This window comes from Engystomops pustulosus, chromosome 1 (genome assembly GCF_040894005.1).
Source record: "Engystomops pustulosus chromosome 1, aEngPut4.maternal, whole genome shotgun sequence".
NCBI classification, from domain to species: domain Eukaryota; kingdom Metazoa; phylum Chordata; class Amphibia; order Anura; family Leptodactylidae; genus Engystomops; species Engystomops pustulosus.
This window is the reverse complement of record NC_092411.1, coordinates 281,732,472-281,756,815: the sequence shown is the minus strand read 5'-3', so window position 1 is coordinate 281,756,815 and position 24,344 is coordinate 281,732,472. Positions and strand designations below refer to the sequence as shown.

General features: G+C 43.2%; 1 protein-coding gene across 1 annotated transcript in view; it reads right to left on the bottom strand.

Moving 5' to 3' along the window:
• The window catches only part of GFRA4 (GDNF family receptor alpha 4), a 312,918-nt gene that overhangs the window by 94,525 nt on the left and 194,049 nt on the right, over positions 1 to 24,344 (bottom strand). The window contains exon 2 of the mRNA XM_072126343.1: positions 8,398 to 8,472. Within this exon, the coding sequence (XP_071982444.1) occupies positions 8,398 to 8,472 (75 nt within the window). The remainder of the gene's footprint in view (positions 1 to 8,397; positions 8,473 to 24,344) is intronic.

The following is a 24,344-nucleotide window of genomic DNA, read 5'->3' as shown; positions in this document are numbered from 1 at the left end:
ATGGAAGAACCATAGACAAGGGAAAAAAGTAGAGTTTTTGCTTGTAGGGTGAATGTCCTACAGATCAACCAGTGATATCAACTTTCTAATAAGCCTGTGTTTTCCAATTGACCCTACAATTATTGCTCAGAGCAGACAGACAAAATGGGGCACATTTACTTACCCGGCCGACAGAGTTCCCGAAATACGGAGTGTCCGACGATCATTCACTCCTACACAATTCACTAACATTCCCCGCTCAGGAGTTCACCTTCTTCTTCCCGATGCATGTAAGTGCATGGCTTGCGACACAATTTTAAAGTTAAATCCCACTCTCACTCCGAATCCGTTGGATCGTCCGACAGCCCGCCTCAAGATTTCTGTCGCATGAAAGTTGGCTCGATTGAGCCAAAATCCAATCACGTGTATTCCTGCATTATGAAGTACTATTATGTCAAGCTCCTGGCATGAGCTGAGGAACGGAGGCGACCATCAGAAGCTGCGTGTGTCAGCTGTATATTACAGCCGACACCCGCCTCTAACACCCGCGATTGGAGATACCTTCGATTTCAGGTGTTAACCCATTAGCAACAAAGGAAAAATGGGCATGAAGTTTTTATTTTGGATCCACTTTTTTAACCTTTATCATGCACCAACCAAAGCACTGCTTCTAGAGGCCTGTGCAATAATACCACCAACCAGTTGGGAAGCTCAAGGGCAACGGGGTCAAAGAATGTTGGATAAGCCTTATGGATAGTGATAAGCGGACCTATCAGTATTTGGGTCTGGTAGGTTATTGGACCTGAATTGGAATATCCACGACTGGTGCAACCATTTAAATGAGTCTGTTCACCCACCGGTAACACTCATTATGTTAATGGTGGGTGGGCTGACCCTTTAAAGGGGTTATCCGACAGGGAGAGGGGTGAACCTAACCCTGACTTCTGACTGAAGTCTGGGTTTGTACTCTGTGGACCTGAACCACTTGTGTTCCATATGAACATGAACACTGAGGTTTGGTACCGCTCATCACTACCTATGGATAGGTAGGTATAGTAGATGTAGAACAGGGTGTTGACCAACCTGGGAATTAACTGAGACAAAGTTTACATTTTTAAAGTAATAATGCAGAATAAATGATCCCACCAGAAAAGTTACTTTTAGATCTACATCAAGGTCGTATTGTGATGGACGTCTACCAACCTTGCATCACCATATGGGTAACAGTCCAGGGGTAACTAGTTGCTGCCAGAGAAGTTGGGAAGAATCGCTCCCTGTCGAATGAGCCTAGGGCCACCAGCTATCTGGCGTGTGTACCCAGACACATAATGGCTGTCTGAGTGCGAGCCCTGATAAGGGCATTAGCATTACGTGACCTTTACATATGCAAAATGTTGTATGTTTTAACCTCTGAGCACATATTACTAATCTCTGCTTTAATTTGATCACATTTTACTAATTCTGATGGACATCTTTAATCCCATTTTAGATTATACACATGATATCTCTATTCAGGAGTGGAGAAGGGGATTCACGTTACAGGGATCTTAGACAAGTCAGCCAATAAAATATCTATAATTTGTAGCCATAATTACAGGATTACCACTATAGTCATTTCTTATATAAAGCAAAAACCCTTATACATAGTAAAACATCTTTTTAACATTTTTGTTACATTTTTGTAACTAATGAGTTTAAAATATAATTTTTTCACTAAACTCTGTAACAGCTCTCTCTTCCTCTACCACAGCAGAACGGGAAGCATCAGTCTTGTTTTACAAATTCTGATGGACATCTTTAATCCCATTTTAGATTATATATCTCTATTCAAAAGCAGAAGAGGGGATTCACGTTACGGGGGCCTTTCACAAGTCAGTCAATAAAATACCTATAATTCATAGCCATAATTACAGAATTACCACTAAAGTCATATCATATCATGAAGTGAAAACCCTTATACATAGTAATAAATTGAAAATTATGTAACTAATGACTTTAAAATATCATTTCTTGACTAAACTCTGTAAATTGTTTTGTGTCAAGGCACTGAGTGTAACAGCTCTCTCTTCCTCTACCGCAGCAGAACGGGAAGCACCAGTCTTGTTTTACACATTCTGATGGACATCTTTAATCCCATTTTAGATTGTATATCTCTATTCAAAAGCAGGAGAGGGGATTCGTGTTACAGGGGAATTTGACAAGTCAGTTAATAAAATATCTATAATTCATAGCCAGAATTACCACTATAGTCATATTATATTTTAAGCAAAAACCCTCATACACAGTAAAAAAATTTAAAATTATGTAACTTATGACTTTAAAATATTATTTTTTGAATAAACTCTGTAAATCATTTTGTGTAACAGCTCTCTCTTCCTCTACCGCAGCAGAACGGGAAGCATCAGTCAACAAATATTAGAATATCATTAATATTATCATTCTTCAGCTCAGAAGGTCCCAAATTGAAGTCATGGGAGGGGGATTAACCATAAGTATGAGCGCCAGTGTATGTACCTGTCCCATTGGCACCACTAGATACCTCAGGAGGCTTCAGCTTCCCCTCTTGCTCCACCACCTACCTCCTAGCTCCAAACTGCTCCATCTATACAGATGTACAAGGACCTTTGTAACCTGTGAGACTAGGAACTAGGATTATAGATGAGTATATATACCATCTAAAGAAAGAAAGCCCCTACTCAGCTGAACATAAACTGAGCAGTGCACACTAAGAGAGCATTATCATTGGAGTAATGTATTGCATCCATGGACTCTAAGCCTTGATCTTAAGTTCTTAACTAGCAGGAGGCAATTACACTATAAGGGTAGCGTTTAATGCGGGTATTGATCTGAAAGACATGACGCACTAGAATACACTATAAGAAGGTCTTCCCTAGGTCATCCAATGGCTGTCTCCATCCCTGCATACTATTACCCAGCTGCTATCCAAGTGACTGATGCTCCGTTACATTTTCTTTACAGCACAAAGCATTATGGGAAAAAAGATCAAGTGCTTATCATTACAGCATCTGTGACGATAATACAGCAAGTGCACAAGGAGCAAAACTGTATTGGCAATAAAGGGATGATATATCCTCTGAGAGAATATATAGCTTTTAATAATGTTTCTTTTTATATATCGATTTATAAGTTTACTCCTGCATTACACTCCAGAGCTGCACTCACTATTCTGCTGCTGGTGCAGTCACTGTGTACATACATGACATTACTTATCCTGTACTGATCCTGAGTTACATCCTGTATTATACTCCAGAGCTGCACTCACTATTCTGCTGCTGGAGCAGTCACTGTGTACATACATGACATTACTTATCCTGTACTGATCCTGAGTTACATCCTGTATTATACTCCAGAGCTACACTCACTATTCTGCTGCTGGTGCAGTCACTGTGTATATACATGACATTACTTATCCTGTACTGATCCTGAGTTACATCCTGTATTATACCCCAGAGCTGCACTCACTATTCTGCTGCTGGTGCAGTCACTGTGTACATACATGACATTACTTATCCTGTACTGATCCTGAGTTACATCCTGTATTATACTCCAGAGCTGCACTCACTATTCTGCTGCTGGTGCAGTCACTGTGTACATACATGACATTACTTATCCTGTACTGACCCTGAGTTACATCCTGTATTATACCCCAGAGCTGCACTCACTATTCTGCTGCTGGTGCATTCACTGTGTACATACATGACATTACTTATCCTGTACTGATCCTGAGTTACATCCTGTATAATACTCCAGAGCTGCACTCACTATTCTGCTGCTGGTGCAGTCACTGTGTACATACATGACATTACTTATCCTGTACTGACCCTGAGTTACATCCTGTATTATACCCCAGAGCTGCACTCACTATTCTGCTGCTGGTGCAGTCACTGTGTACATACATGACATTACTTATCCTGTACTGATCCTGAGTTACATCCTGTATAATACTCCAGAGCTGCACTCACTATTCTGCTGCTGGTGCAGTCACTGTGTACATACATGACATTACTTATCCTGTACTGATCCTGAGTTACATCCTGTATAATACTCCAGAGCTGCACTCACTATTCTGCTGCTGGTGCAGTCACTGTGTACATACATGACATTACTTATCCTATACTGATCCTGAGTTACATCCTGTATTATACCCCAGAGCTGAACTCACTATTCTGCTGCTGGTGCAGTCACTGTGTACATACATGACATTACTTATCCTGTACTGATCCTGAGTTACATCCCATATTATACACCAGAGCTGCACTCACTATTCTACTGCTGGTGCAGTCACTGTGTACATACATGACATTACTTATCCTGTACTGATCCTGAGTTACATCCTGTATTATACTCCAGAGCTGCACTCACTATTCTGCTGCTGGTGCAGTCACTGTGTACATACATGACATTACTTATCCTGTACTGATCCTGAGTTACATCCTGTATTATACCCCAGAGCTGCACTCACTATTCTGCTGCTGGTGCAGTCACTGTAAATACATGACATTACTTATCCTGTACTGATCCTGAGTTACATCCTGTATTATACCCCAGAGCTGCACTCACTGTTCTGCTGCTGGTGCAGTCACTGTATATATACATGACATTACTTATCCTGTACTGATCCCGAGTTACATCCTGTATTATACCCCAGAGCTGCACTCACTATTCTGCTGCTGGTGCAGTCACTGTGTACATACATAACATTACTTATCCTGTACTGATCCTGAGTTACATCCCATATTATACACCAGAGCTGCACTCACTATTCTACTGCTGGTGCAGTCACTGTGTACATACATGACATTACTTATCCTGTACTGATCCTGAGTTACATCCTGTATTATACTCCAGAGCTGCACTCACTATTCTGCTGCTGGTGCAGTCACTGTACATACATGACATTACTTATCCTGTATTGATCCTGAGTTACATCCTGTATTATACCCCAGAGCTGCACTCACTATTCTGCTGCTGGTGCAGTCACTGTACATACATGACATTACTTATCCTGTACTGATCCTGAGTTACATCCTGTATTATACCCCAGAGCTGCACCCACTGTTCTGCTGCTGGTGCAGTCACTGTATATATACATGAGATTACTTATCCTGTACTGATCCCAAGTTACATCCTGTATTATACCCCAGAGCTGCACTCACTATTCTGCTGCTGGTGCAGTCACTGTGTACAAACATAACATTACTTATCCTGTACTGATCCTGAGTTACATCCTGCATTATACTCCAGGGCTGCACTCACTATTCTGCTGCTGGTGGAGTCACTGTGTACATACATGACATTACTTATCCTGTACTGATCCTGAGTTACATCCTGTATTATACTCCAGAGCTGTACTCACTATTCTGCTGCTGGTGCAGTCACTGTGTACATACATGACATTACTTATCCTGTACTGATCCTGAGTTACAACCTGTATTATACTCCAGAGCTGCAGTCACTATTCTGCTGCTGGTGCAGTCACTGTGTACATACATGACATGACTTATCCTGTACTGATCCTGAGTTACATCCCATATTATACCCCAGAGCTGCACTCACTATTCTGCTGGTGCAGTCACTGTGTACATACATGACATTACTTATCCTGTACTGATCCTGAGTTACATCCTGTATTATACTCCAGAGCTGCACTCACTATTCTGCTGCTGGTGCAGTCACTGTGTACATACATGACTTTACTTATCCTGTACTGAACCTGAGTTACATCCTGTATTATACTCCAGAGCTGCACTCACTATTCTGCTGCTGGTGCAGTCACTGTGTACATACATGACATTACTTATCCTGTACTGATCCTGAGTTACATCCTGTATAATACTCCAGAGCTGAACTCACTATTCTGCTGCTGGTGCAGTCACTGTGTACATACATGACATTACTTATCCTGTACTGATCCTGAGTTACATCCCATATTATACCCCAGAGCTGCACTCACTATTCTGCTGGTGCAGTCACTGTGTACATACATGACATTACTTATCCTGTACTGATCCTGAGTTACATCCTGTATTATACCCCAGAGCTGCACTCACTATTCTGCTGCTGGTGCAGTCACTGTGTATATACATGACATTACTTATCCTGTACTGATCCTGAGTTACATCCTGTATTATACCCCAGAGCTGCACTCACTATTCTGCTGCTGGTGCAGTCACTGTGTACATACATGACATTACTTATCCTGTACTGACCCTGAGTTACATCCTGTATTATACCCCAGAGCTGCACTCACTATTCTGCTGCTGGTGCAGCCACTGTGTACATACATGACATTACTTATCCTGTACTGATCCTGAGTTACATCCTGTATTATACCCCAGAGCTGCACTCACTATTCTGCTGCTGGTGCAGTCACTGTGTACATACATGACATTACTTATCCTGTACTGATCCTGAGTTACATCCTGTATTATACTCCAGAGCAGCACTCACTATTCTGCTGGTGCAGTCACTGTGTAAATACATGACATTACTTATCCTGTACTGATCCTGAGTTACATCCTGTATTATACTCCAGAGCTGCACTCACTATTCTGCTGGTGCAGTCACTGTGTAAATACATGACATTACTTATCCTGTACTGATCCTGAGTTACATCCTGTATTATACACCAGAGCTGCACTCACTATTCTGCTGCTGGTGCAGTCACTGTGTACATACATGACATTACTTATCCTGTACTGATCCTGAGTTACATCCTGTATTATCCTCCAGAGCTACACTCACTATTCTGCTGCTGGTGCAGTCACTGTGTACATACATGACATTACTTATCCTGTACTGATCCTGAGTTACATCCTGTATTATACTCCAGAGCTGCACTCACTATTCTGCTGCTGGTGCAGTCATTGTGTACATACATGACATTACTTATCCTGTACTGATCCTGAGTTACATCCTGTATTATACTCCAGGGCTGCACTCACTATTCTGCTGCTGGTGCAGTCACTGTGTACATACATGACATTACTTATCCTGTACTGACCCTGAGTTACATCCTTTATTATACTTTAGAGCTGCACTCACTATTATAATATACGTTAGTGTGCACCGTGTGGCATATCCAGCTGGCGTACAATTGTATGCCTGTTGTAGAATTGCGCTATTACTGATGACTGTTCAGGGCTAAACAATTGAAGACATGAGACAGGATAGCCCTGCACTGGTGCACTCCACTGTTGGCTGTACAACACTTTATGCTGACTTGCGGTGTAGGTGGCATAAAGTGGGAAATAATACTAATTCCTGGTGGTTCGGTTTTGCGATTATTTTAGGGCTTATATGACAGAAAACTTCTGTACTGATAAATCTCCGGCATTGTGCACACGCTGTACATTACTTTCCTTTCCTCCTGTCTTTAACATTTAAATACATAATTTCCATAAACTATCATCTACATAGAATTGTAAAGACATTTCCATATGTATCTTCCCATGACCTTTCACATTCCAACACATTCCGACCCCTCAGGCAAAACCTAAAAGTATCGTCTCTAAGTCCCCCTCCCGGCACCCGGCTCCCTGCTCGCGACGCCTGACTCCGGCGTTCTGAATCCCGAATCTTCGGATGAGTCAATTTTAACCTTTTTTGTGTTGTAAATTTATGCACATTGCCAAATCTTAACATCACCCCCCCCCCCTAAAATATATTCTAAAAATCGCTGTATCCACTGCCAGACAGGTGTCCTCACGTCTCCGCTGATTAACACATTTGGAAAAAGTTTTGTCAATTTTTTTCTTTTCTTACTTTTTAATTTTTTTTGTTACTTTTTTTTTTTACTTTTTAATTGAATGCGTGAAGTGTGAAACGTATATGTTTATCTGTAAAGGTGGCGGCTTATCTCCGGCTTGCAGGTTGCCTTGTTGAATGAGTAAGTAGCCGGATAACCCAGCCAGGGAAGGCGCTATGGCGCTATTATAAATGTCACCGGAGACGGGTCCGGGGATGGAGCGCGGACGTCCCGCAGTCTCCTGACAGCAGCCAGATGGAAAGTAGCGCGGGATAACGATAAACATATAGATTGGCGCGAGCCTCGGCGCTCCTATTCATGACACATGTTGCGGAGATTACACTCTAATGCACTACAGAGATAATAGGTTTGCAGAAAGAAGTCATTATATTTCCTATTCACCGAGTCCTTATGTGGAAATTCTTACCCGCCACTGTAAATACGCATTTTTTTCTCCCCCCCCCCACCCCCCCTACGTGTTTGTATCCAGAGAATAGAGAAGGAGCGCTACCTCCCAGACACAAGACATTGATTTCCCTATTCAGTCGAAAACAATTGCAATTTTTCTTTCTCTCTCTCTCTCTCTTTTTCCTATAAGAGGCACTTTACGGCTTAAAGACACAATTAGTTAAATAGATCCATATAAAAACCTTTTGTCTTCTGTCTGTTGCTCGAGATTTCGGAGGCTGTTTTTCTTCTGTTGCTTCTCTGGCCGCTGCTTGAAGCTGGAATGAGACAAGAAGAGGGGAAATTAAAAACCTTACGTTTTTGAGTATTTGTGAAAAAGTCAATTTCATTTCTGAAATTTTTAACATTTTTTATTAAAATTGAATGTGTACTTAAAGCGTAACCGTCATTTCAGATGATTTTCGATATTGTGTGTGTGTGTGGAGGGGGGCTCTCCATTCTCACTGGCTGTAGTATGCTATGAGTAGTATTTTCAAAGATCGCAGTATTTTCAAAGATCAAGTTGAAAGTGACGGGGTCACTCCTCCCTTCTCAGAGCTGTGTAACCAAACACAGGGATCACATTAGATGTGATCTCCATAGACACACACTGTAGAGGCTGGAATATGCATCTCTAGGGGAGGGAATAGCTTGATTTTTTTTTTATCAAGCCTAAAGTGAAGTGGTTACTCCTCCCTTCTTAGAGCTGTGTAACCAAACATAAGGAGATTAGATGTGATCTCCATAGACACACACTGTACAGACTGGAATATGCATCTCTAGGGAAGGGAATAGCTCCATTTTTTTAATCAAGCTGAAAGTGACGGGGTTACTCCTCCCTTCTAAGAGCTTATGTTTAGGTTTTCTGATGCAGTTTTTGAAGCCAAAAACAGGTGTGGGTCATAATGGGTGGGAGCACATAACGGAGAGGCGCTTACTCCTTCTCTTTTTTAACTCTACTGATTGGGACATCAAGAACTACAAAAGAAAACCGTAAAATAAATCTACCATCAAAATCAAGCACTTACACATGGATCCAGGCACTGTGACTATGGTAATGTTCTTATATTTGTTATCTATAGCCTCTCCTTCTAAAATCAGCTTTAATAATTATGTTTATGAGCTAGAAAGACTCCATAGAGTGTTACCAGAGCCTCTTCGTGCTGCAGCTTCACAGTATATTACACTGAGTAAGATTACAGCAGGCAGAGGAAGGGAGAAGCATAAAGGGAGTAGGGAAAGGTGACAGTGTTACAGTCTGTGAAGCTACAACACAGAGAGGCTCTGGTAACACCCCACAAGCCCTTCAGATCATTAGCATAATTGTAAAAGTTGATTTTAGAAGGAAAGAGGCCATGGCTAACAAATATAAGAAGATTATCACAGTCCCGGTGCCTGGATCTATTAGTAAGTGCCCCTTCTTTATCATGATGGATTGTGATGGTGGATTTCTTTCAATGTGGGAATGCACAGACGTAGAGATTTATGAATACAAATCAGATGATCAAACAGTCAAAGCAAGTGGAGAAGGAAGCATTTTACTCCGATAATAAATTTTACTTCCTGTATAGTTGTACTATCAGTTTATGCAAAGTTGGTTGAAAAGTTACGATTTAAAAAAAAAAAAAAAAAAAAAAAATTCACGATATTTTTTTAAATTGCATTTTCATTTTTTGTAATTTTTTTTAAAAATTTCCAATTCCGAAAAAATTATTTAAACTTTTATTTGAGTTTTGAAAATGCTACATTTTCTCATTTCTTTTAGTTTTTTGATCAATTTGTTACAACTTTAGAATTTTTTTTTAATTCAATTTTTTTTTCCTTTATTTTACCTACGTCCCTGTGTATTTTTATGTTGTCCCTTAGCTATGAGTCGGTCAGCTAATGGCGCCGTGTGATTTAAACAGGGCGGTTTTTGACGTACCAAGCCATTATCTTGCAGCGTAATTTCAGTCAACAGTGAAAAATAAGCCACTTTTGTTAAAAGAGAAGCAGGAAAATAGAAGAGCGCAGTCTTTTTGTTGCGAGACAAAGTGCTATTTGGAACACAGGGGTATATTCAGGTATTCTATAGAGCTGAACATACAGCGCGGGCACTCACATGGATAAAATGCTGCAGAAATATATATATTTTTCTTCTCCGGCTCGGCGGGGTTATATACAAGCGCACACAGCGGGTCCTAAGAACAACGAGCCGCACAGCCTAAAATACTCAGCACGGGACACAGATGTATTCAATAAAGTGAAGCATTTAAATTTATGGTGATTAATAGAGATGAGCGAGCACTAAAATGCTCAGGTACTCGTTATTCGAGACGAACTTTTCCAGTTGCTCGAGTGCTCGTCACGAATAACGAGCCCTATTGAAGTCAATGGGAGACTCGAGCATTTTTCAAAGGGACCATGGTTCGGGAATAAAATGTGTTAATTAATTGAAAAAGAATGTCTTCTGATAAGTTATCAGATGTATGCAAACATCTGCAATCTATTCTTCACTGTTCCGCGCGTATATTATCTCCCGACAAGTTAGATGTGAAGAACAGTGAAGAATAGGATCATTTAAGTGAAAAACACAGTGAAGAATAGATTGCAGATGTTCGGCACATCTGCTTACTTGTCGGGAGATACGCTGTCTCCGTGCCCCGCTGTCTCCGTGCCCCGCTGTCTCTGTGCCCCGCTGTCTCCGTGCCCCGCTGTCTCCGTGCCCCGATGTCTCCGTGCCCCGATGTCTCCGTGCCCCGCTGTCTCCGTGCCGCTCCGTGCCGCTCCCCGATGTCTCCGTGCAACGATGTCTCCGTGCGGCTTCCCGCCGCTCCCCGATGTCTCCGTGCCCCGCTGTCTCCGTGCCCCGCTGTCTCCGTGCCCCGCTGTCTCCGTGCCCCGCTGTCTCCGTGCCCCGCTCTCTCCGTGCCCCGCTCTCTCCGTGCCCCGATGTCTCCGTGCCCCGCTGTCTCCGTGCCCCGCTGTCTCCGTGCCCCGCTGTCTCCGTGCCCCGATGTCTCCGTGCCCCGATGTCTCCGTGCCCCGATGTCTCCGTGCCCCGATGTCTCCGTGCCCCGATGTCTCCGTGCCGCTCCCCGATGTCTCCGTGCAACGATGTCTCCGTGCGGCTCCCCGCCGCTCCCCGATGTCTCCGTGCCCCGATGTCTCTGTGCCCCGATGTCTCCGTGCCGCTCCGTGCCGCTGCCTGATGTCTCCATGCTGCCGCTGCCCCATGTCTCCGTGCTGCCGCTGCCCCATGTCTCCGTGCTGCTGCTCCCCGGTGTCTCTGTGCTGCTCCCCGGTGTCTCTGTGCTGCTCCTCGTTGTCTCTGTGCTGCTCACCGTGTTCTGCAATGTGTTCTTCACACATATATATTGTTCTTCACATACTATTTTGTTCGCACCGTTCCGCGCGTATCTCCCGACAAGTAAGCAGATGTGCCGAACATCTGTAATCTATTCTTCACTGTGTTTTTCACTGTGTTTTTCACTTAAATGATCCTGTGTTCACTGTGTTCACTGTTTTTATTCTATTCTTCATTGTTCTTCACTGTGTTTTTTTAATTAAATGCTCGATCTCGAGCAGGGGAAATACTCGTCCGAGCAACGAGCCGTTTCGAGCACCTTAATACTCGAACGAGCATCAAGCTCGGACGAGTATACTCGCTCATCTCTAGTGATTAATTAAAACTGGGACATGGGCTGGCCAGGCGATCAACGCTGTGAAAACCCATTGGATGAGAAAGAGCCGTGTCTCGTTCTGCGGCTGTGAAGGCATTTTTCTGGGCTTGCAATAATAAAGAAGGGAGTATGTACTCAGAACTGGACGAATAGAGTGTCCAAAGGATGGAAGAAAAATGATGAGCTGGATGCTTCAGAGGTAGAGGAATCGTGAGAAAAGGGGCAGCTTGAGAGGAGTCTTGTAGCAAGAAATGGGCAGCAATAAGAAGGGGAGGACAAATCTAATACTATTATAACGTATTGTAAAATTACAATTACTTACTGTCGTAGTGGCCCACAGATAAAACATGATACATATATAATGGGGTCATATAGGACATATACTGTAGTGCTATGCAAGGCTATACAGAGCAGAGACATACAGGGCACACATGGTATATATATATATATATATATATATATATATATATATATATTACAGCCGATTCAGGGCATACCTAAATGGCCCATGTAGAGTACATAGAGTGGGTAACTCTTCCTTATGGGCACAGATATCAGGGTCACACTAGACATACTGTATATGCAGGGTCAATATAGGATTAGCATTACAGCCTTGCAGTGCTGGGGACCTGGGTTCATGTCCCAGGGTCAACATCTACAAAGAGTTTGTAAGTTCTCTCGTGTTTGCATTGGTTTTCCTCCGGGTCCTCTGCTTTCCTCTCACACTCCACATACTGGTAGGTTGATTAGATGATGAGCCCCTTTGGGGACCAATTTGGCAAGATCTGTGCAGCGCTGCGTAATCTGTGTGTGCTATATGAATAAAGGATTATTATTACCGTATTTTTCCAACTATAAGGCGCACAAAAAATCCTTCAAAGGTGCGACTCAAGGCATCTGTTGTCTGTAAGTAGGGTTCATATATAAGGCGCACTGGACTATAAGGCGCACAAAAATTCCTTCAAAGGTGCGCCTTATAGTCCAGTGCGCCTTATATATGAACCCTACTTACAGACAACAGCTGCCTTGAACTGTGCACAGGTCTGCCACCTGCTGGTCATTCATCCTTATATTCAGGTGCGCTTTATAATCTGGTGCGCCTTATATGTGAACCTAGACGTTTTAGCAGGCATTTATTGATGGTGCGCCTTATAATCCGGTGCGACTTATCGTCTAAAAAATACGGTATTATAATTAGGATAGAGATAAGGGGCCATACGGAGTGCTTGGTTCATATAGCACAGAGATAAGGAGATGATATTTGGGCAGACCAACAATGCCCCATCCTATAAGCGTGCGGACCCTATAAGGGGTGCGATCAGTAGTATATGGCTCTGGTATTTCTGTGTCTCTTCCGGCGCTCTGGTCACCTTGCTCAACTCCTGGTATCTTTGACTTCATAACCACAAACCACGGCGATAAATGTATAAGCTAAAAGCTTCTGTCTAATATTGGAGTCACATATCCAGCTTCCCACAAATGTGACTTTCAAGCATGGGAGCTTATAATGCACACGAGCCTCCTCTCCATGCTCCATATAGTTCTGCTCCTCTTTTATGAATCCACTTACTCAACATGTCATAGATAGGAGGATGGACCCATTACCTGCTCCAGGCATTGATTTTCTTTCTGCTGTTTTTTTTTCCTAAAATTACACTGCCCCAGCGCTTCCCTGGACGGGAGGTTTAGAATTTCACGACTGTGTTCAATAGACAAAGCCAAGGTCTTGGGTGTCTGTTTTCCAGATGAACTCTCGGAGGGTGTGAATGATGTATTGTACAGAGCAGCTCTAGTCCAGGGGGGACTATCATGGAAGAGGGCATGGATATGTGAGGTTCCGGTCTATGCACCCGTAGGCACCTACTTATTTGCAAGATACAGTCCGTGGCCTCATAATAATGTGCAGAATCATCCCGAAATAGGAGCCGACCCAACGGGGAGAATGGATCATGCTCTTTTTGGAGTAGAAAAAGGCACTAACCACTGGTTCTTCTCTTAATCTTGGAGCTTTTTTGCCAACGTGGCCACGTCCTCTGCTTTGCCCTTCGCCAAAGCTTGCCAAAATGGACTCCAGTCTCCTGCTTAAGACAACTGTGTGCTTAGTTTATGATAAGTCCTGTGCCATGGGGGTATCAAGGCCAGCCTAGAAAACACTTGTCCCAAAAAGGTCCCCAAAGTCCCTAAAAATACTGGGGCACATTTATCACGTCTTGTGCACCAGTTTTGTGTCATACAGGCCCTGAAATACGTGCAATTCCCAGCATATGGCCAGGAATTGCGCTTATTTCCGCCCACTTGGGGTGTAGATGGCATAAGGGGGGAAGTAGTCACATTTGGTGCCATAGTTTTGTGCGCTATTTATATAGTACCCCAGAAAATATGGTAACATAGATTCATGGTGATCCTGTACATATAGTGGTCAAAAATACCACCCATAATACCGTCATATAGTGTGAACCCCATATTCATATTTATGACACCATATTATGTCAGTTTCTGGGCCTGATGATTACAGGCAGTCCCCGGGTTACGTACAGGATAGGTTCTGTAGGTTTGTTCTTAAGTTGAATTTGTATGTAAGTCGGAACTGTATATTTTATAATTGTAACCACAGCGAAAAAAATTTTTGGTCTCTGTAACAAATGGATTTGAAAAATGTTGGGTTGTCATAAGAACCAGAATTAACAATAAATCTTAATTGCTGACACTTTTGATAACTGTTACAGCTGATTATTGTAGCCTAAGGCTAAAGTACAGTAAATTACCAAAATCCAGAGACCCGTTTGTAACTAGGGGTCGTCTGTAAGTCGGGTGTTCTTAAGTAGGGGACCGCCTGTATTTCATTATGTGATGATAGAAGGATAGATTGGGGGGATCCTAGTATATGGGTGGGGCTTTTCCCTGTGCTCAGTATCGCCACCTACTGCTGAGTAATGTATTTTGCTGAGTGATGATGCTGGGGAATCACAAACCGTGAATATGGATCTAAGCAAAAGAAGAACCTCCAAAATGTCTGGATATTCCTCATGCAATCCTCATAGCGGCGGCACCTGAAAAACACACACTAATATGAATACTTATCAAAATGTAAAATTTACCCCTGGGCCCCTTGTGCATAATCCCGCACCGCGCTGGTACATTGGGTCCAAGGCTAGTTAAACCTTAAGCCATAAAAAAAAAAAAAAAAATTCTTCCCAAAGGGGATCTGCAGAAGGACGAGTGAGAGTCGTGGATCACGTACAATGTGAAGATTTGGATGGCAATCACAGGCGAGGAGAAAGAAGCGTCAGCCTTACAGCTCATATCTCAGATCTATGGGGTGTGGCAGGGTAGCTGCCACTACAGTAGATTTTGGGTGTAGAATGAGTATGTTGCCGGATGGATGTGGGAAAGCTGGGTGTTTTTGCCACTGATGAGGATTCATTTGCATCCAGCTGAGGTCAGTTATACCCAAGTCGCACAGTATGGACAATGAAGTTACTTATGTGCTGGTGAATGGTGCCCGTCTACCCCAGGAGACGACGATCCCGGACCTAATCCCTTACAGGGGTTAAATTTCAGGGGCAACAAGTATAAAAGCTGAGACCACCAAGTGCGTCATACATGGACGATGAGATGAGGTGACCTCCACTTTGGTGGCCACGAGAACTTGACCTTGAGTGGTAGAGACAAGGTATCAATAGGTGATCACGTCAGTTCTGATCCTATGGTCCTTCCTCGATCACAATGATTAGCACCCTTCCCTTCTTATATATGCCTTGCCTTCTATTTTAGTGACCAGTATCACTTTCAGGCAAAATTATTCTGAAGGACCACCTTTCATCATTCCCTAGGAAACAGATCCCATTGTCTTCTGCTGTACCTCTAGGATCCAGTATTAGGTAAGAGCTGGGGCCCACCGGAGGATCCTCTGATGCTCCGGTGGGCCAGTCTGACACTAGCTTTATTATACTGGTCACTACCACAGACAATACAATAGGGAAGGTTTCTTCTTCAGTCAGATGCCTCCCATACAGCAGATACTACAGAACCTGCCACTGGAAAGAGTGGAAAAACTATCTACTAAGCCAAAAAAAGACATCAGATGATGGATATTCCCAGAATTATGCCAAATGTGGTTATGTGGTCAATGTAAGAATTTTTTTTGTCCTGGCCATAAAACTGATGGAGCAAAAAATTCAAAAAAGGACAAAAAAAAAAACAATAATTAAGAATCCCCTGATACTCGCCGCAGGAAGGGAAGGTGTTCAGTTTCTGAGAAATCTATACTGAGGTTTTGCTGAATAAGGAACTTCTCTAACGTTAACCCAGTTTAGGAAATATGCAACACTGCACAAACCCCACAGCTCCAGCCATGAGGTCTACATGTACAATCACACCGGAGAGTCATACCAGTAATGTCTATCTATCTATCTATCTATCTATCTATCTATCTATCTATCTATCTATCTATCTATCTCATATCTATCTATCTATCTATCTATCTATCTATCTATATATCTATCTATCTATCTATCTATCTATCTATCTATCTATCTCATATCTATCTATCTATCTATCTATATATCTATCTATCTATCTCATATCTATCTATCTATCTATCTATCTATCTATCTATCTATCTATCTATATATCTATGTATCTATCTCATATCTATCATCTATGTCATATCTATCTATCTCCTATCTATCTATCTATCTATCTATCTATCTATCTATCTATCTATGTATCTATCTCCTATCTATCTATCTATCTATCTATCTATCTATCTATCTATCTATCTATATATCTATGTATCTATCTCATATCTATCATCTATGTCATATCTATCTATCTCCTATCTATCTATCTATCTCCAAACTATCTATCTATCTATCTATCTCCTATCTATCTATCTATCTATCTATCTATCTATCTATCTCATATCTATCTATCTATCTATCTCATATCTATCTATCTATCTATCTCCTTGTCTCAGCCTCGGTCTGTGAAACAACCGGCTGCAGCAGGACCCCTTCCCCTTCCTGCTGTTAAAGACCTAAAAATCACCAAATCCCTTAGTGAGACCAAATGGAAGTTAATCCTTCTTCCTACAAAATATCTTCAAGACTAATTCTTCCCTATTGACCTAATTAATAAGTGGTACCGGTAGTAGCTTCATGTTCCACCTTTTCCCCCTGGTGGTGATATGGGTCTATGGCGTTAAGCCCCGCCCTGGGGTCCCTCCCATTGGTACATGGTCATTACACATGATCATCTCTGACTAATTATCACCAATGTCTTTGTCTCAAAGCCTCCGCTGCCTCTGCCGCCACTACCGCCAGCACTCACCGCCGCTTCTAATTATATTCCCTCCTTTCCAGCCTCCGGCATGTGTTGGCCGAGTCTAATTCCATTTTTCTTCACTTCTTTTCTCTGGGTGAAGCTGATATGAAAGCAATCAACATCCTTTCTGCGCTTCCCCGGTCGCCTTCGACACATGATTATATATATTTGTGGGGATCGCGCATAAAATAAAACCTTGATTGGAGGGCACCGGCGTCCGGGACTCTCTGCCGCCACCTTTTATGAGCTGATAAAGGACCTGCCTACAGATGAGACTCCTCTAGCGGCCCCAATAGGGATAAGGTGACATCCGCGGCTTATGAACGTCTTCCCGAGTTATCACCCAAACCAGCTTGCAACAAAAATCCAATCCCCCCCTCCACCTTCCCTGAAATTGCCGGTTAAATAAGGACTTTCGTAACTTGTTCATTGGAATTCAAAGGTATTCAGCGCACAATACTGGAGGAAGGATTAGAAAGAAGTAATCACATTCTTTGTTTTATACCTTCAAGATGGAGGATAATCTTCTGGAAGATTCATCCGCCCCATTGCTATATTTTCAGGGAAGCAGATTTCTTATTTTTCCATTTGCATACTTTGATGTGGTTATCTGGAAGGCAGAATTACAGACACAGCCGTGCTGGGGCCCTGGAAGAGCCTGCGTCCCCGTGGAGGAGAACAAAGCTGCCTGGAAATACCGGTTCTACGTGGTCCTGTATGGTACTGACTTTTAATGTAAGAGCTGTGAAACTGTAGAATAGACTCCTGCAGGTGCTGGGTCTCTAATGGAAAAAAAATGTAAAGCTGTGGAAAGCCTCAATCAAGAGCTCTTACTTTTTCACTGTAAGAAGAGTGAATTGGTGGGATAGCCTATCTCAGGAACTATATCTTTACTGTAAGATCTGTAAATCTGTTGATCAGATCCCTCATGACCTGGTTACTTAATGTAAAAGCTGTGAATCTGTGAACTAGACTCATTCAATGGCTAGTTAAATGTGAAGCTGTGGAGAAGCCTACATAAGCAGCTCTTCCTTTTTCACTGTAAGAGTCTGAGCATCCAGTCATGAGGGATCTGATCCACAGATTAGCACCTCTTACAGTAAAGAACCAGTTCCTGATGTAGGCTATTCGACCTATATACTACTCTAACAGTGAAAAATGAAGGGCACCAGATTTATTCTTTTCCGCAGCTTCACTTTTTTACATTAAAGAACCAGCTTTTGAAGAAGTCTATTTTACATATTTACAGCTCTTACATTGAGTACCCAGGTCATGAGGGATATGATCCACAATGTTAGAGCTGTGAATCTTTTAGATAGACTCCCTATGTGCCTAGTTAAATGTGAAGCTGTGAAAAAGCTTCAATCAGGAGCTCTTCCTTTTTTACTGTAAAAGAAGTGGATTGGTGGAATAGTCTACACCAGGATCTGGTTCTTTGCTGTAAGAGCTATGAATCTGTGGAATAGAGTCCCTTCATGAGCTGCTTCTTTACTCTTAGAGCTGTGAATCTGTAAAAGAGAGTTCCTCATGGGCTGGAAATCAACCATAAAAATAAAGCATAATAAACCAGGGACGCTTTCTCATAGCTCCAGACACTTCCACTGTGGTAATCTTCTTATATTTGTTATTCATGGCTTCCTTCCTTTCAAATTCAACTGTTATAATGCTAATAAGGGCTCTAGGGGTGTTACTAGGGCCCCTCTGTGTTACAGTGTCTTCCCCTCTGCTCCCTAAGCACTCCCTTCTCCCTCTGCCTATTATATTACCACTGCAGAGGAATTTCAAGCACACAGTAGGCGGGGGAAGTGTTCCTGCACAGTTTAACATAATGTTAGACTGTAAAAAGGTCATGTAAAAAATGTGAAGCTGTGGAAAAGCCTAAATCAGGAGATCTTTCTTTTTCACTGTAAGATTAGTGAATTGATGGGATTGCCTACACCAGGAGCTAAATCTTTACTGTAAGATCTGTAAATCTGTGAATCAGATCCTTCATGACCTGGTTACTTAATGTAAGAGCTGTGAATCTGTGAACTAGACTCCTTCAATGGCTAGTTAAATGTGAAGCTGTGGAGAAGCCTACATAAGCAGCTCTTCCTTTTTCACTGTAAGAGTGGTGAATTGGTGGAATAGCCAACATCTGGAACTGGGGCTTTATTGTAAGAGCTGTGAATCTGTGAAATAGCCTTGTTCTACAAATGGATCTTTGATAGAGATGAGCGAGCACTAAAATGCTCGGGTACTCGTTATTCGAGACGAACTTTTCCCGATGCTCGAGTGCTCGTCTCGAATAACGAACCCCATTGAAGTCAATGGGAGACTCGAGCATTTTTCAAGGGGACCAAGGCTCTGCACACCTGGGAACCTCAGAAAAGGATGGAAACACCACGGAAATGGACAGGAAACAGCAGGGGCAGCATGCATGGATGCCTCTGAGGCTGCATAATCGCACCATTATGCCAAAATTATGGGCAACAGCATGGCCATGACAGAGTGACAGAATGAAGCTAGATAGCATCTAAAACATGCAATAATTGACCCTGACACTATAGGGGACGGCATGCAGAGGCAGCGGCAGCAGGCTAGAGAGTGGCATGGCGACATACCCTAAATGGACTCAGGCTTCAAACCAATGGGTGGCAGAGAGGAACCAAAGGAGGTGAGCAAGAAGCGCTCAAATAATATCGGTACATGATAAAAGTTTGCCAGTATATTTTGTGGATTACACAGCAGGGTGGCGACAAAGTTAACATGGAAGCCATGAAAACAACCCAAAATTCTGCCTGACACAGCTCGTTTGATAAGGGGACCATGTATGGAGGCAGTGAACTAGTAGTAGATTAAAGGTGCTGCAGTTAAAACTATGTTAGTTGGATCTTGGCATGGAGCTGGCGCTCCGCTGCCAGGCGAGCTTTCGCCAATCCAAGCCCCTGTCTCTAGGCTACTCCCCAAACAGCACTTCTAAGAACCTTTTGTATAAGATCAAGTGTAGTAGCGTTCTTATAAGTTTAGGATATGCCGGGTGAGGGGAATGTAAACAGATGCGCAAGAAGCGCTGAAATAATATCGGTAAATGATAAAAGTTTGCAAGTATATTTTGTGGATTACACAGCAGGGTGACGACAAAGTTAACAAGTTTGATGTGGAATGCCCTGTAATAGCTCTTGGGCGGTGTGCCTTTTATCGCCTAGGCTCAGCAGTTTGAGCACCGCCTGCTGTCGCTTAGCGACGGCACTGCTGCTGTGCCTAGAGCTACCGACTGATGGCGCCATGCCCACGGATGGTAATTCGGAGGAGGAGGAGGTAGAAGAGGGTTGGGAGGAGGTATAGTAGGCCTTTGAGACCTGGACCGAGGTAGGCCCCGCAATTCTCTGCGTCGGCAGTATATGACCAGCCCCAGGGTCAGACTCGGTCCCAGCCTGCACCAAGTTAAGTGTAGTAGCGTTCTTATAAGTTTGGGATATGGCGGGTGAGGGGAATGTAAACAGATGCGCAAGAAGCGGCTGATGCGCATGGAGCTGGCGCTCCGCTGCCAGGCGAGCTTTCGCCAATCCAAGCCCCTGTCTCTAGGCTACTCCCCAAACAGCACTTCTAAGAACCTTTTGTATAAGATCAAGTGTAGTAGCGTTCTTATAAGTTTAGGATATGCCGGGTGAGGGGAATGTAAACAGATGCGCAAGAAGCGCTGAAATAATATTGGTAAATGATAAAAGTTTGCCAGTATATTTTGTGGATAACACAGCAGGGTGGCGACAAAGTTAACAACTTTGATGTGGAATCCATGAAAACAACCCAAATTTCTGCCTGACACACCTCGTTTGATAAAGGGACGATGTATGGAGGCAGCTATATGGACGACTTTTGGAGGTAGCAATGGAGACAACGTGTGGAGGCTGCTATGGAGACAATTTAATTTGGATAGTGCCTGTATGTGGCAGTCCCAAAAATTTTTCAAACCAGAGGAGCAGGTAGGTGGCCCTCCAGTAAAATGGAATAGATTGAGTGCCTGTATGTGGCAGTCCAAAAAAATTTTCAAACCAGAGGAGCAGGTAGGTGGCCCTCCAGAAAAATTGAATAGATTGAGTGCCTGTATGTGGCACTCCCAAAAATTGTTTAAAACAGAGGACCGGGTAGGTGGCCCTCCAGAAAAATTAAATGCATAAAGTACTATAGCTAGAGCCAGTGGGCCCTGTCAAAAAATAGCCAGTTTCCTCTGCTTTACTGTACAAAGAGGAGGAGAAGGAGGAAAATGAGGAGGAGGAGGAGTGGATCAATTATTCAGGTTGAGCTTCCTTCACCTGGTGGAGATTGGAAATTATGAGAAATCCAGGCTTTATTCATCTTAATAAGCGTCAGCCTGTCAGCGCTGTCAGTCGACAGGCGTGTACGCTTATCGGTGATGATGCCACCAGCTGCACTGAAAACCTGCTCGGACAAGACGCTAGCGGCAGGGCAGGCAAGAACCTCCAAGGCGTACAGCGCCAGTTCGTGCCACATGTCCAGCTTTGAAACCCAGTACTTGTAGGGAGCTGTGTGATCATTTAGGACGATGGTATGGTCAGCTACGTACTCCCTCACCCAGGGCCGCATCTGCCATGAGGCGAGATGAAAATCTCGCCTCAGGCGGCAGAATGCGGGTCCCTGTAAAGGGCGGCGAAATTTGCCGCTCTAAAGTGGGCGATTCGGGCGTCCATTAACGCCCGAATCGCCCACCAGCTAAATAAATCGCGCCTGTCTCTTTAAGACACAGGCGCGATTTATATGCGGAGCGACGCAGCGCCTTTCCGGCAGCTGCGCGCTCCGTCCTAAGCAGTGACACAGGCGTCATGACGTCATGCGCCTGTGTCACTGCGGAGCCGCGGCTCACAGGAAGACCGGAGTGAAGGCCGCGTGAAGACCGGAGCCGCGCCGAGGGAGCAGCTGCCTGCAGGTGAGTAAGATTTTATTATTTTTCAAGTACTTTAATTAAATGTAGCTAATAATTAATACTGGGGGGGGGGGGCTATATAGGGCTAGAAAACGTTTAATACTGGGGGAGGGGGGGACGCTATAGATATCATATGGGGCCATAATTCTTTTATACTAGGGGGGGGGGGTGCTATATGTATTATTTGGGGCCATAATTATTTTATACTAGGGGGAGGGGATGCTATATTTTATTTGGGGATTTGGGGTTATAATTATTTTATACTGGGGGGATGCTATATGTATTATATGGGGCCTTAATTATTTTATACTGGGGGGGGATGCTATATATTATATATCACTAAGCTGGGGGGCTGTATATGGGATACAGTATATTACTAAGCTGGGGGCTGTATATGGGATACAGTATATTACTAAGCTGGGGGATGTATATGGGATACAGTATATTACTAAGCTGGGGGGCTGTATATGGGATACAGTATATTACTAAGCTGGGGGATGTATATGGGATACAGTATATTACTAAGCTGGGGGCTGTATATGGGATACAGTATATTACTAAGCTGGGGGGATGTATATGGGATACAGTATATTACTAAGCTGGGGGATGTATATGGGATACAGTATATCACTAAGCTGGGGGGCTGTATATGGGATACAGTATATCACTAAGCTGTGGGGCTGTATATGGGATACAGTATATTACTAAGCTGGGAGGATGTATATGGGGTACAGTATATTACTAAGCTGGGGGGATGTATATGGGGTACAGTATATTACTAAGCTGGGGGCTGTATAGGATACAGTATATTACTAAGCTGGGGGGATGTATATGGGATACAGTATATTACTAAGCTGGGGGGATGTATTTGGGATACAGTATATTACTAAGCTGGGGGGGGGGCTGTATATGGGATACAGTATATTACTAAGCTGGGAGGCTGTATATGGGATACATATATTACTAAGCTGGGGGCTGTATATGGGATACAGTATATTACTAAGCTGGGGGGCTGTATATGGGATACAGTATATTACTAAGCTGGGGGGCTGTATATGGGATACAGTATATTACTAAGCTGGGGGGATGTATATGGGATACAGTATATCACTAAGCTGGGCGGGCTGTATATGGGATACAGTATATTACTAAGCTGGGGGGCTGTATATGGGATACAGTATATTACTAAGCTGGGGGCTGTATATGGGATACAGTATATTACTAAGCTGGGGGGATGTATATGGGATACAGTATATTACTAAGCTGGGGGGATGTATATGGGATACAGTATATTACTAAGCTGGGGGGCTGTATATGGGATACAGTATATTACTAAGCTGGGGGGATGTATATGGGATACAGTATATTACGAAGCTGGGGGGATGTATATGGGATACAGTATATCACTAAGCTGGGCGGGCTGTATATGGGATACAGTATATTACTAAGCTGGGGGGCTGTATATGGGATACAGTATATTACTAAGCTGGGGGCTGTATATGGGATACAGTATATTACTAAGCTGGGGGGATGTATATGGGATACAGTATATTACTAAGCTGGGGGGATGTATATGGGATACAGTATATTACTAAGCTGGGGGGCTGTATATGGGATACAGTATATTACTAAGCTGGGGGGCTGTATATGGGATACAGTATATTACTAAGCTGGGGGGCTGTATATGGGATACAGTATATTACTAAGCTGGGGGATGTATATGGGGTACAGTATATTACTAAGCTGGGGGATGTATATGGGGTACAGTATATTACTAAGCTGGGGGATGTATATGGGATACAGTATATTACTAAGCTGGGGGATGTATATGGGATACAGTATATTACTAAGCTGGGGGGCTGTATATGGGGTACAGTATATTACTAAGCTGGGAGATGTATATGGGATACAGTATATTACTAAGCTGGGGGATGTATATGGGGTACAGTATATTACTAAGCTGGGGGGCTGTATATGTGGGGCAAGATTTTATTTAAGCTGTAGGGGATCTGTATTTGGGAGCTGTATATAATTTAATTGGGTGGTGAATAACGAGGCCTTTAAATATATGAGAGCAGGGATAATGAAGGGATGTTTTATATGTGTGGAGAGTGCGGTCAGTTGTGTTGTGAGGGGTATATACTTCATACTGTAAGTGACTGTGGTATTTTTAGGGACGCCGGGTGGAGGTGCTGCTCGGAGCTGAAGATATCCGGCCGTGAACTCAGCAGTGATACGT